Source organism: Crotalus tigris, unplaced genomic scaffold, assembly GCF_016545835.1.
Source record: "Crotalus tigris isolate CLP2741 ecotype Arizona unplaced genomic scaffold, ASM1654583v1 scf7180000024286.1529876, whole genome shotgun sequence".
Lineage (NCBI taxonomy): Eukaryota > Metazoa > Chordata > Lepidosauria > Squamata > Viperidae > Crotalus > Crotalus tigris.
The window spans coordinates 292,183-306,528 of record NW_024100459.1 but is presented as its reverse complement, the minus strand read 5'-3'; the positions used below and the strand labels follow the sequence as shown (position 1 = coordinate 306,528).

The following is a 14,346-nucleotide window of genomic DNA, read 5'->3' as shown; positions in this document are numbered from 1 at the left end:
GAAGGGACTGTGTTCATCCCACTGTGTCTGGCTGAAGGACATCTCTCCCTTTTGGGGCTATGGACTGATAGTGTGGCCTGAGGGGTTGACTGGCAGCTACAATCACAGTGACATTTACAATTATGGCAATGCTTACTATTTATTTCCTTCTACTCCTTTATATTTTTAAACTTAAGCAATGCATCAACAAAATAAAATGCAATAAAATATCAGAAACACAGAGTCTCAGAGCAATAAAGGTACATTTGAATTCTTAAATTGTATTTCTGTCCATAAGACATTGGTAGCCACAGGAGTAATCTAGTGAAAATTATAAGGAATGGTTGCTGGAATTGGGTATGTCTAGTTTAACGAAGAGAAGGATGAGGGGGGACATGATAGCAGTATCCCAATATCTCAGGGGCTGCCATAAAGAAGAGGGAATCAAGCTATTTTCCAAAGCACCTGAAGGCAGGACAAGAAGCAACGGGTGGAAACTGATCAAGGAGAGAAGCAACCTAGAACTAAGGAGAAACTTCCTGACAGTTAGAACAATTAACCAATGGAACAACCTGCCTCCAGAAGTGGTGAATTGCTCCAACACTGGAAGTTTTTAAGAAGAGACTGGACAGCCATTTGTCTGAAATGGTGTAGGGTTTCCTGCCTGAGCAGGGGGTTGGATTAGATGACCTCCAAGGTCCCTTCCAATTTTACTACTATTACTATTACTTATTTTATATAACTAAAAATGGGAATTGTATGTGAGTAAAATAAGTCTTAACTACAAGGTCCTTTTCAGGATTTTTTTTTATTATGTCCATTTTCCAATTAGTGTTCTTTCCCACACTTTTAAATAGCATAGATACAAAGGCAGATATATTTTGGTTTTCCATATTTTGCTCACTTTCACCACACCTCACTTTCTTATCCAAGGATGTAATTTCTTTAAGCATTTCTATGTTAATATCTTAAATGTGCTCCTTTTAAAAAAGGGACTTACTTCCTTCCTTGCTTCCTTCCTTGCTTCCTTCCTTGCTTCCTTCCTTGCTTCCTTCCTTGCTTGCTTGCTTCCTTCCTTCCTTCCTTCCTTCCTTCCTTCCTTCCTTCCTTCCTTCCTTCCTTCCTTCCTTCCTTCCTTCCTTGCTTCCTTCCTTCCTTTCCCCTCATTCTCATCACCTGTAACTCTCCTGGGCCAGTTGGGGGTGGTGAAGTATCACAGCATGTGCAGATATATTGTAAATAAATGCCTCCAGTAGCAGACTGAGGCAAATTATGGGTAGGTGAGGACATCTAAATGAAGAACCTGTGGTTGTCTCTCTTTTGCTATGCTTCTGAGAGAACAGCTTACATTTGTTTCAAGGTGGAGTTTTTAAGCCACAGTTCTGAAATTGCCAGTGGCCAAACTGAGGTTTTCAGGTGAGCCATTCTACCATTAGCTAACCCATCTTCATGCTAGCTAATAGGTAAATCAGATTGATGACCTTGGATAAGCAAAAAAGCAGTGGAAGCAGATTCCTGCTGGCTTCCCCATTGACTTCACTTGTGGAAAGCTGGCAGGTGTCATTGGAATAGTCTGAACATTGCAGACATTTCAATTCATATGAATAATGGGTCCTGGATTTTTTACACATTCTTTAAGTTAGCAGATGCTAGGTATCTTGATTCAAAAATTGTTGCAGTATAATGCATTTTGGGATAGCTTGAGGGTACAAACAGACAAACAAATAACCACAAAGAGAATTTTAGTAGTGTGTAGATTTTGCAGGAATCTATCTGCATTGTTAATCCAGAGCTGATATGGGGACCTCCAAATGTGGTCCACTATAATGGAATGTGTGATGAGTTTGGGGAATGGGAGGAAGGCATTCTGCCTAGTAACCAGAGTGGCAGGGCCCTCTATTGGCTTCAAAGTCAGAGAAAAAACTAAGAAAGTTGCAGTGGGACATTTGTACTTTCAGAATTGTAAGATTCTGGTAATGTAGCCTTACAATAAAATAGTAGTGCATCTTGTCCTGGTTTATCTAGGAGAGCTGAGAGCCATCATATTTTTAATCCTACATGCTTTTACTGCAGGTATTTGGTTGCTTCTAAGCCTTAGTGCTTACCGACATCTAGACCCTATAAGAGGTAGAGTAAGATATAGATCTTTGCTGGGTGATTGGCAAAGGGTTTTGACTGCCAGCTGTTCAATAATATTGTATCTGTAGCTGCTTTTAGCAATAGCAATAGCACTTAGACTTATATATCGCTCCATAGTGCTTTACAGCACTCTGAAAGGTTTACAGTGTTAGCATATTGTCCCAACAATCTGGATCCTCATTTTACTGGCCTTGGAAAGATGGAAGGCTGAATCGGTCAGGACTGAACTCCTGGCTATGGACAGAGTTAGCCTGCAGTACTGCATTCTAACCACTGTGCCACCTCAGCTCTTGATATGCTTTTATTTCACATCATGCTGTTAAGGAAAAGCTTGAGGGTTGGAAACCTATCAAGGAGAGAAGCAACCTGGAATTAAGGAGAAACTTCCTAACAGCGAGGACAATTAATCAGTGGAACATCTTGCCTTCAGAAGTTGTAGGTGCTTCATCACTGGAGTTTTTAAGAAGAGACTGGACAGTCACTTGTTTGAAATGGTATTGGATCGCCTGCTTGAGCAGGGGGCTGGACTAGAAGACCTCCAAGGTTCCTTCCAGCTCTATTCTATTCTATTCTATTCTATTCTATTCTATTCTATTCGCTGGAATAGATTGTATTCTTATTTTTAATAAAAGAATTATGAGCTCAGTTTGATACTGAAAACAAATCCCAGACTGGAAATTGGAATATTGAGATGTAATAGAGGACAAACCTCTGTAACTTTTAGTACTTGAATTGAAGAGGAAATTTCTGTGAGCATAGTTTAGGAGCTATTGTCCTTAATTCTATTTCTTCCTAGAGAAGAAACAATTCTGTAGCTTTTAAATGAATAAATGTAATAAATAAATAAACAATAAAATTAATTAATTCTAAATGAATGTTGTTTCCTATAGGCTTTATGCTAGATATACTGTATAGTGCTGCTTTATCCCTTACTACCGCCAGTAGATTTTGATTGATCTTGCCAGCTTGATGTTGGCAGTATCCTCCTGAAGCTAATGATTCATGCTAGTCTTGTCTTTGCTCTGAATTTAAGTATTTGCCCATTATAGTTTTAAAGATAAACAGATATGACTGGACCCAGTCACTTATTTTTCACCTGCTTGCTTTAAATATTCAACTAAGGGCTTCAGGATAAAATTGTATGATATTTCAGCATTTGTTTGCTACCTATAGTCAAGAGTGAGATTAAAATGTGAGGGGAGTGTGTGTATCAATCAAGTGGGAGATATACAGGTATTCAGTGATTAGCATACCTGCTTGTTTTCTCTTGCAACCCCTACTTTCCAGACCAGATTTATTTTTAATGTCTAAATGTAGCTGATAGAAAAATAGGTTAGATAGTTGCTGCTGGATCACATTTTGAATGACAATTAAGGAAGGGAATTACTACCTGCTATACTGTAACCTGCTATTCTTCTCCTCACTTACTTTCTCCTGCAAGTAATTTGTTAACTTGTAAAATGTAGGAAAATCTGGTAGATCAAATTATTTTCATTCCTTGAGATTTACGTGGTGACAAATACAAGTTGATGGTAGAGCTCTAGGCTTTCTTGTGCTTGGTCATGAAATGAATGGATGAATTTAAAAGTGGCATTATTTGGAACCAATAGGCTTAATTGCTTTCTTTGGCTAGAAAAGAAATGTAATCATGTATGTATCCATTTTGAATATGCTCAGATGATGTGCCAGTAATTCCTGTTTATCAACTGTACTGTAATTAAACTTTTATCTTCAACATTCTTTTTACTTATTTCACGGCTAAAAATGTAACATTGAGATTCGTAGATGGGTTTACATTGTCGTCTTCCTCAATATGACTGATTTTTCTTTTCCAAGAAGGGTAGTACATTTTGTCTGTAGATTTTATTTTCATAGTAGTGCTAAAATGAAAATTATAAAAATACATGACCAAAGGGCATAATTTAATGCTGTTTAAGAATTTTGCAGTAGCATTAATTTTTGAGTGAGAGAAGTTTAATTGTACTTATAATTCTTATTTTCAGAATTTTTTACAAGCACCTCAACAGAAATGTGGGCTGGAATATTTTTTTTTTTTGAAGATCAAAATGTCCCATGGATTTTTGTTTTTCATTCTCGGTCAGTTTGGCAGTTTCAAAGATGTATGACATTTGCTTGTTCGAAAAATCGGAGAATTTATTTCATGGCTCTTTCTCATATCAAATAATGTAGCTCAAATACTTGTGTAAACCATGGATTTTTAAGAGAAATATGTTAACTCGAATCGTGTTCATTTGCAATAGTGGCGAATACCTGTAGCTCAGGTGTAGAATGAGGGTGAAGGTTCGTTCTCTGAGCTTGTAGGTTGGTTTCTGACTATTTTGTTACCAGGCTAGGTAATATCTTCAGTGGAGTTTAGGGGAAAACTCTGCTGAAGGTGTTACCTGGCCTGATAACAAAACGTTCGGAAACCAACCCACAAGCTTGGAGAACAAATCTTTACCTTCATCATGCTTATTTTTTAATTCAAAATTTTCCAGAAATCTCAGATTTGATCTTTATTTGTAACATATAAATGGAGCTGTATGCAAAACTCTTTTTAATTAAGAATGTTTGCACTTATTGTATAATTAAGCTCATTTTCATGTAACCTCTCTAGGCATGAATCAGTCTCTGTCCTCTCATCTGCACCAGTGCTTTCGTCAGACAGTGATAAGGATGGTGAAGACGAAGGAAATGATGAGGATGAGTTACATGGGCTACAGTCTTTCCAAATGACAACCAATGTCAATCTTGAAAGTTGTTCAGGTATAAGGGAATATAAAGATGGGGGAAATAGCAATAGGAGTAGCACTTTGACTTATATACTGCTTCACAGTGCTTTATAGCCCTCTTTAAGCAGTTTACAGAGTCAGCATATTGACCCCAACAATCTTCCTTTTACCGATCTCGGAAGGATGGAAGGCTGAGTCAACTAGAACCAGTCAGAATCGAACTGCTGGCAGCCAGCAGAGTTAAGTATGAGAGAAAAAATAAATTTAGAATGAGATCATGTAGGTACTGGGCCTTTCTTCATTTTCATCAAACATAATACAAACAACCTGACAGCCTTTTTTTTCTGATGTTGCCCTCATCTCATCTTCAATTCATACCTGAAGCAGGTAAAAGTGTGAGTGTTTCCCAGTGTGAGTGTTTCCTTCTTCTTCTTCTTTTTAATATATTTTATTGGTTTTTTAATTTTAACCAAAAGTACTTAAAACACACCGTTGTGTTTGGGTAAACAAACATTCCAAAATACAAGCATAGATAAACAGCTCAACTTAGTACATTCACTGTAATCTCTCTGTCTCCTTCAAATAACATAATACATTTAATATATTCCATTTCTAAATTAAATTTCTATTACTACTAAACCTGTTTTACAACTTTGTGTTTACAATTACCATAATCAGATATAGTTTTACATCAACAAACTGTCACTTCGAATAATTCTTCCAGATACATTCAAACTCTTAATCAACTTAGTTAAAAAAAAATGTTAAACCTTAATTATCTTCATTACACACACTTCAACCTCCATCCAATTAGTTATCATACCTTATCAAATCTATACTAATATAGAAGAAAAACAACTAATTAATTTAAAAATTTCAGTCCCACTCTAAAAAAGAGAGAAAAAAACTCAACATTTTTCAATTCCAATACATGATTTCCATCAAAGTCAATCTATTATTCCAAAAAATGCATTCTTAGTCTAATTAAACATATATGTCAGTTTAAAATTATCATAATCAAGTATAGTTTTACATCAACAAACTGTCACTTCGAATATCTCTTCCAGATACATTCAAACTCTTAATCAACTTAGTTAAAAAAAATGTTAAACCTTAATTATCAATTCATTACACACACTTCAACCTCCATCCAATTAGTTATCATACCTTATCAAATCTATACTAATATAGAAGAAAAACAACTAATTAATTTAAAAATTTCAGTCCCACTCTAAAAAAGAGAGAAAAAAACTCAACATTTTTCAATTCCAATACATGATTTCCATCAAAGTCAATCTATTATTCCAAAAAATGCATTCTTAGTCTAATTAAACATATATGTCAGTTTAAAATTACCATAATCAAGTATAGTTTTACATCAACAAATTGTCACTTCGAATATCTCTTCCAGATACATTCAAACTCTTAATCAATTTGGTTAAAAAAAACAATGTTAAACCTTAATTATCAATTCATTATACAAACTTCAACTTCCACCTTATCAAGTCTATACTAATATACAAAAAAGTCATCTAATTAATTTAAACACTTCAAAATCCCACTCTAAAAAAAAAACAACATTTTTTCGATTCCAGTACATGATTTCCATCGGTCAATTATTATTCCAAAAAATACATTCTTAATCTAATTAAACACACACACACACATAATTATCTTTGCTACAATCCATAAAGCCAACAATTATTATTCCAAAAAATACATTCTTAATCTAATTAAACACACACACACACACACACACACACACATATAATTATCTTTGCTACAATCCATAAAGCCAACATACATGTATATAATTGCATTTTTCTTATTTCTAACTCTGAATTGTGATCCTTAAAACAATCCATAAAAACCAACATTGCCTTTAAATCTATTACACAATTTTGAATTTCTTTTTGAATCTAATTCTGGCTTTTTTTCTATGCCAAACAGGTTTCCATAAAGATGCTTCCCTTTCAGCCAGTGGGTCCACTTTTATTGCTTACAGTACCTTTGAGAAAGTATAAATCCTTTCCTCTGCAATAGAGATCTTTTTCTCTTCTCCTTGCAGCGTCATTGCTTTGTAGTTTGAGATCTTAGTCTTTGCTTCTTCTGTTTCTCTAAGTTGCAGAAGGGAGAGTTGTCAGGTGAAATAAGTTCTTCTTTTATCTCTGTAAATTCCTCTTCTGGTATGTTTTGATTTATACCATAGTCAGATGTAACATGGACATCCATTTGAGCATGTGTAGTAGAATCTCTGAATCTTAGTTCTAAAGTAGAGTTTTTAATTGTGATACATATTTCTGCAGTGGCCTCATAAATCTTTTCCAGTATGAGCGCATAGTATAATTGTAGCTGAGGTTTCTCCATTTTGATACTAATAATTAAAGCAAGGTCTCTTTTTCTTTTTGTGGAGGCTATATTTGATGTAAACAATATCCACCCCCACAGTTCTCACAACTACACAGCTTATCTTTCCCCCTCCAAAGTCTTTTGAAGTTCAGTGTTCCATCTTTTAAAGAAAATAAGCTGCAGAAGCTGCAGTATTAAATTTTCGCCACTAGATGCCCTCAGTCAAACAAAAGTCTTTTCCAAAGATCAATTCCTTTTTTCTATCTTTGATGTATAATATAAAAAAAGAAATAGTCCTCCCACATAGAATGATAGTACAGTTATTTTTTCCTTTTTTGTATCCAAAAGAAAAATATATATAGAAGTGAAATATAGTCTTTTTATATATTTATAAAACGCCTTTCTTCCCATAAAAAATAGAAGCTGTCTTTCCAAGCCAGGGAAATAGTTCTAAAAAGCTCTTACAAGTACCCCCAAAAAAAGTAGAACAGAGAATATTACAAAAGAAAGCTCTCACCCAGGTTCACCACGGGGGCACTCACAGCTTAGGTGTTCTCTGACTTGCGGTCTGCGGTGGCAGGGCGATCGGCCATTTTACTGGCCGATCTTCTTCTCCGTCGGCCCTCAGAGATCATCCGGACAGCTGGAGGAGCTGCCGCTCCTCCTCAGCTGAACAGCAGCCTCCTTGACGGAAGTCGCATCCTCCGGGCGACTTTGGAACCCGTATAAGGGTCAACCAACGGAGGGAAGGCTAGCCGACGAGGAGACAAGTCTCTACGTGCGACAAGTGACGCCGCGAACTGGAACCAGTGTTTTCTTCTTCAAGCAGACAATAGGCTGCAGCAATTTTGCTATGGGCACAATCTGAAGACTTTACTGAACACAAGATTTTTGTCATAGTCAGGTGACTTCCTAGAATAGGAGACTAGCCTAATACCTATTGCTATATGCAAAACTATGCTGGGCCTTCCAGGCTATTTTGCTAACACGCAGAGAGAAAAGAGGGTAGAAAATTACTTTTAATCAACGTTAAGAATGAAAGAAAAGCTAGAATTATCTATATAAGGAAATGTACATAAATACACCTATGAAATCTATGAACAGTTGTCAGCAGCAGAGTTAACTGTACTGTGATGTGAACTTGGTATTCTTGGTATTTAAAAATAGACTATACTAACAGTATTTTTATGTACCAATGAAAGTATACCATGCTAAAACCCATTTGGTTTTTAAATGGTCTCAACCCTGATTCCTTTTTTATATTCAAAGACATTGCAACTAGATTACTTTGGCTGTGCTTTGAGTATCACAGGGCAGTTGTTGTGAGGAAAATAGGAGAAGGAAGGAGTATTAGGTATGTCTGTTGCCTTGAGTTATTTATAAAAATAATAAAGGCAATATAAAATAAAGTAAAAACTTTGGGCAAAAAACCATAATCAGTTATGTTTTATGCTTACTAATCTGATTTGTTTTCTGTCCTAAATTCAGATCTTTCTCTTTCAAGGAGCTTATCTCACTGGGAAATGAGACGGGTAAGTTTTTAATACATATTTAAAATTAAAGAATGGATGGTTAGTCTTGGAGAGTTGTATGAGTTAGGGTTACATGATATGCTAATGTTGAGTTTTGATAGCTTTTAAATGACATAGCATCTATATATTCAACTGTAATTCAAGCAGTTATCTGTCAAGTACATATACTATCTTAGAAATATTACCCATTGCAGCTCTCTCTTCAAAATAGATAGAGACTTCTAGTTTTATGCTGATGAGTGATTTATTGAACATGTCAAAACTCAGAAAGTAGAAATAAAATTTATTTATACAAGCATTTTCATCTTGCCTACACCTATGGATTGTACAGTACAGAGTGTTATTGCAATAAATCTTCCAATGAGATCTTACATTGTTTAAATGAAATTAATCATTTAACCATAAAAATTTAATGATGTCTATGTATCAATGATTATTACTTTGGCAGCACCCTTTAGGTGGGCTTGTTCTGCCTTATGTAAATAAAGCTTGTACAGAAAAAAACAATGATTGAAAACTTGTGCTTAGCTGTCATGGGCTACTTTACTTATCTCCCCTATGGGCATATTGTGCTTTAATGCTGTCAGTAAAAGCATAAGGGAGATTTTTCAGTTTGGTTAATGTAAAACTCATTGTTAGCTTTCTGATGGTAATAGTTTAAGTACATAGAAACAACTATTATTCCTTTTCATTTTCCCATTCTAAAGATTTTCATTGTTTTTAGAAATCTTACATCAACCATCTATTATCAACTTTTCCTACCCCCAAACTTCAGGATTACTGAAATGTGTAGAAATTCTAGAAATTTTAAGATATGGCATATCTAGCGTTCATTAAGTTAAAGAAGGCTGCCCTATGTTTTTGTTTTTCTTTTCTTATGGTTGTTCTGGTGTACTGCAAACCCCTGAGTAGATTTACCATTAAAACATTTTTTTAAACATTTTACCACTTTTAGGCAAAAGAAATGGCGATGATCCAGGCTTCAGAAAACACCATGAGCAAAATGCCTCGGCAGCGGAGCCGTTGGAGTCAGCCCACCAGCAGCTTAGAGATGACGGTTAAATCTATGCTTGATCTACGTCAACTGGAGTCTTTCTCAGTCTCTCGTTCTGCTAGTCAGGATTCTCTTTCCCAGGCCAGCAATGGAGAGGACCACAAAGAGCCCCCCAATATTTCAACTTATGCCAAGAAGGTAAGAAATCCCCTTCTCAAATTGAACCCCCTCCCCCAAAACGGGAGCTTCCTTAGTTTTGCCCACTTTTGGGGCCATGGGGGAATGGTTAGGGAAGGACTGTTCTGCAATGACACCTATCATTTGGGCTTATGGAAACTCCAGTACAAAGGACTATTGTGATATAAAAGCATTAATAAAATGCTCCATGTAAATAATGTTGATAGACCAGTTCATGCCTTTCTTGTCAAGTGGTCTCCTTAATTCTGGGTTTAAAATCTTGCAAGTAGCTTTACTCATACAGGTATCATGTTTCACTACTTAATTCCTATTCCAGGAGGGAGGCTCCACAGCTCATAAAGAAAATCAGCCTTGCCTTCGGCCTCAAGTGATTAGACTTGTGTCCTGCGAAGGAGGGATTTTCCCACAGGAAATGGAACCTTCAGAGAGTGAAGAATGTGTCATCTACCCAGAACAAGATGATCTTCCTCCTGCTGATATCAGCAGGTCAGAAAGAAATTTGTTTCCGTGCCTTGATTTATTTATTTATTGGATTTGAAGGCCACTCAAGACCAGAATGACTCTGATTGTCTTGGGTTTAAAACAGAAGAACGATAACAAGGAACTAGCGCTTTTGGACAATATCCCACATAACAACACATCAAGAGGGCTGCACAAAAGCCTGAGAGAACAAAGGCCTCTGAAATGTCACTGGGAACAATATAGATTTCTGGGGAGATATCATTCCAGGGGTCAGGCACTGCAACAGGAAAGGCATGCTTTCTAGGTGTCTTTAGTTGGCCTTGTTTAAAGAGACCTAGAAGTGCACCAACTCTGCCTGATTTTACCAAATGGGTAGAAAACCATGGGAGATAGGCAGTTCTTCTGATAACCTGGTCCTATGCATTGAAAGGCTCTGTGGGAGATAACAGCATCTTAAACTGCACCATTGTATTCTTCTTTCCCTTACAGTGATTTCCAAGTAAAAGCACTTCCTCATGGAAAACTGGGTAGAAGCTACAATAGCATTGAGGGCCCAGATAAGCACAGCCCCGACAGTGCTTGTTCTGTGGATTATAATAGCAGTCGTCTATCAAGTCCAAATGAAGGTGAGTCCTTTGAAATCATTTGGACTCATACTCCTCCCAATTTTCTCTACAGGTCAGTTCAGCTGTGGCCATAAAACCCACTTCAGATTAAAAGATTACCCTTTTAATTCTGAATTTCATTTGAATTGTAATAATAATAATAATATAATTATAATAGTAATAATAAAGTTGGAAGGGACCTTGAGGTCATTGAGTCCAATTCCCTACTCAGGCAGGAAACCCTACACCATTTTGGACAAATGGCTGTCCAGTCTCTTCTTAAAAACTTCCAGTGTTGGGGAATTCACAGCTTCTGGAGGCAGGTTGTTCCACTGATTAATTTTTCTAACTGTCAGAAAGTTTCTCCTTAGTTCTAGGTTGCTTCTCTCCTTGATTAGTTTCCATCCGTTGCTTCTTGTCCTGCCTTCAGGCGCCTTGGAGAATAGCTTGACTCCCTCTTCTTTGTGGCAGCCCCTGAGATATTGGAACACTGCTATCATGTCCCCCCTCGTCATTCTGAATAAGTTTTAAAAATTATATCCATTGATGTTTTATATATATTTCATCCTTTTCATCTATAGTGATTGAAGTCATTGCCCTATCTTTCTTTTGCTTTAAATGATGAACCAAGATCATATTGGATATTTCATGACAGGTTTTTTCAAAAACGGGGACTGGAATGTCTGTTGCTAAGCGACCTGGTCATAAAGTGCAGCATCATGTGACCACACCACTTAGCAAAGGTAGTTCTGGCATTTGCAGTTGCCCCTGTTAAGCAAATCCTACACCATTGTTAAATGCAATGTCACGTGATCGCCATTTGCAACTTTCTGCTGGCTTCCCATAGACCTTGCTTGACAGAAGCTGACAGAGAAGGTCACAAATGGTGACCATGTGACTGTGGGAAATGATGATGTCATAATTGCAAGCCAAACACTAAGCGCTCGGATTTGTGATGCTGCAACCATCACAAGTATGAAGACTGGTTGTTAGTACCACTTGTTCAATGCCATTATAAGTTCAAACAGGTGTTGAATGAGTGATCATTAAAATGATGACCATCTAGACAACCAAATTAGATAACGATGCAATTGATGCAAATAATGGCGACGCAAATGTAAATTTTTAATAATAAAATTGGAAGCTAGAGCTTCTACTTACTTGGGACCAAATGGAGTTTCTAAGAATAAAGTTGTTGTTTGTCCTCTGTTTATTTGGTCAAAAGAGTCTCTATACATGCAATAGAAAACATAGAAAAAAGGGCCTAGCACAGTGGTTCTCAACCGTTTTAATGCCACGACCCCCAACCGGTCGTAAATCGAGGACTATTCAACTGATACAGCACCGTTTGCAGAATGGGACTTTTGGCGGGCTCAGCAGGGCAGAGACAGCCTGGACAATTCCTATTGGCTTAGAATTAGACTCTATTCAAGAGAGTCTATTCTATTGGCTTTAAAAAGCCAATAGAATAAAAGGGAGTAGCACAGCTAAGGAAAAGGGGGAAAAATGGTGGACTGCGTTGTTTGGCGACCCCCGTGAAATGGTCGTTCGACCCCAAATGGGGTCCTGACCCACAGGTTGAGAACCACTAGCCTAGCAGAATAGCCTGACAAAGACCTTAACAGGAAGAAGGGCTTAAATTAGAGTGGATACAATTTGTGAGAATAGGAAAAAAATTGATCTGGCAAGGATCACTCAGAGGACAAGACATATGGGATGGGGAAAGATAAATTTACTTAAACTATTGCAGTGTTATGGTGATTAGAATTTAAAGTTAGGTGAATTAATTCTTTGAGGGTACAGTTTCTTTCTCTGTATAGGACTTCTTCAAGTAAGAATAGCTTTTCCCTTCCTTGTTTTTCCAAAAGAGCAAACAAATCCATGGATGTGACCTGCAAATGTTGCAGATTGAAGTTGATAATATTCCAAACTGAACCCTTCCCGTAGAGCATTGCAGGGGAACGGGTTTGGAGAGGATGGGGAAATGATGATGATGTTGTAAAAGCAAGCCTAAAGTTGTAGACTGCTTATTAGTGCTGTAGAAAAAAAAATTCAGAGCATAAATAATATAATAATAGGGCTGGGAAAAATATGCGTTGAAATTTATGTAGAAAATTTGGCTGTTTACAAATGCCACTGGGATCCTGTGCCTGAAAAGTTTTGTAAAGTGAGACCAGCATTTTGTAGGTTTTCAAAATTCAGATTGATAGACACATAAAACATAATACACCAGGTATTACTGTTACAGCAAAAAAAAAAAAAAATGGTTCAGTGATGAGGCAGTACCCAGAGACAGTTTAATTGATGAAAACCAACTGGTGAAAATAACAGAATATTGTGATTTTAAAATTAAGGTTAAAATGATTATGGTGAAAAATATCAGTTATCATGCCAATTATAGTCATAATTTGATATAGTTCCAAAATGTTTAGAAATTTTTAAATGTATTGGACTTGACAGACTAATTTTATGAAATACTTGGAACTGTGTACGTATTACACTATATTCCCTGACTCTTAAATCCTTGGCTAAGTTTTGAATCATTGGAATCAATATTTAGTTGATTATACCATGATACATGTTTGAAAAATAGAATAACAATAATAATACTATCCCCATGTGTCCAGAATTGTTACAGCGGAATGGACCAAGAATGTTTCTATTAATGGTATAATGACTTAGTGCAATGTATTATTTCAGAGTCTGTTGATATAATGTTTTGTATAAATGGCATATGATGTGTATCATTTCCCATTTCAGATTCGGAGAGTACCGAGCCTCTCAGTGTGGATTGCACTTCAGACTTGGATGAGCAAGTGGGTGAAGAAGATGAAGAAGATGTAAACACTGGACTATTGAATGGAGATGTTCCCACGACTCCAGATCAAGAGAAATTCCTCAAGCAGCATTTTGAGACTCTAGCCAGTAACAGTGATAAGGGTACATTAGCATATTCAATGGAAACTATAATAGTTCACTCCATTTTCTCTGTCAGGCACAAGTACCTTAATCTTTGATATATAAACTTGTAGATTTATATCCCTCCTCGTACAGCCTGTAAGAAGAGAAGTGATGCCCTGCTGGATCGGACTCTTGGCTCATCTAATCCAGCAGTCTATTCTCATGGTGGCTAACCAATTACAAAAGGAAGTCCACTACTTTCCCAACATAGACTCTTTAGACCTTGATCAGTGAAATGAAAGCAGATTAATGCTCTGGTTTAAATAAGAGCATCTAAGCTTCTCAGACAGAAACAGCTGAATTGCCTAACGCTAGAAGAAAGAGGTATAGGTGTTTATGGCCATAAATTAGTCAAGATGAAACTAATAGTTATCTATTAATTTGCAATCCTGAGA

The 14,346-nt window shown here is 36.6% G+C and overlaps 1 protein-coding gene across 3 annotated transcripts in view; it reads left to right on the top strand.

Annotated features, from left to right (window-relative positions):
• MAPKBP1 (mitogen-activated protein kinase binding protein 1) overlaps positions 1 to 14,346 on the top strand; it is a 132,890-nt gene that overhangs the window by 103,892 nt on the left and 14,652 nt on the right. For all 3 annotated transcript variants that reach the window (XM_039323881.1, XM_039323882.1, XM_039323883.1), the window contains 6 exons: positions 4,736 to 4,884; positions 8,688 to 8,731; positions 9,687 to 9,923; positions 10,240 to 10,409; positions 10,875 to 11,011; positions 13,751 to 13,930. In XM_039323881.1, the coding sequence (XP_039179815.1) occupies positions 4,736 to 4,884; positions 8,688 to 8,731; positions 9,687 to 9,923; positions 10,240 to 10,409; positions 10,875 to 11,011; positions 13,751 to 13,930 (917 nt within the window). The remainder of the gene's footprint in view (positions 1 to 4,735; positions 4,885 to 8,687; positions 8,732 to 9,686; positions 9,924 to 10,239; positions 10,410 to 10,874; positions 11,012 to 13,750; positions 13,931 to 14,346) is intronic.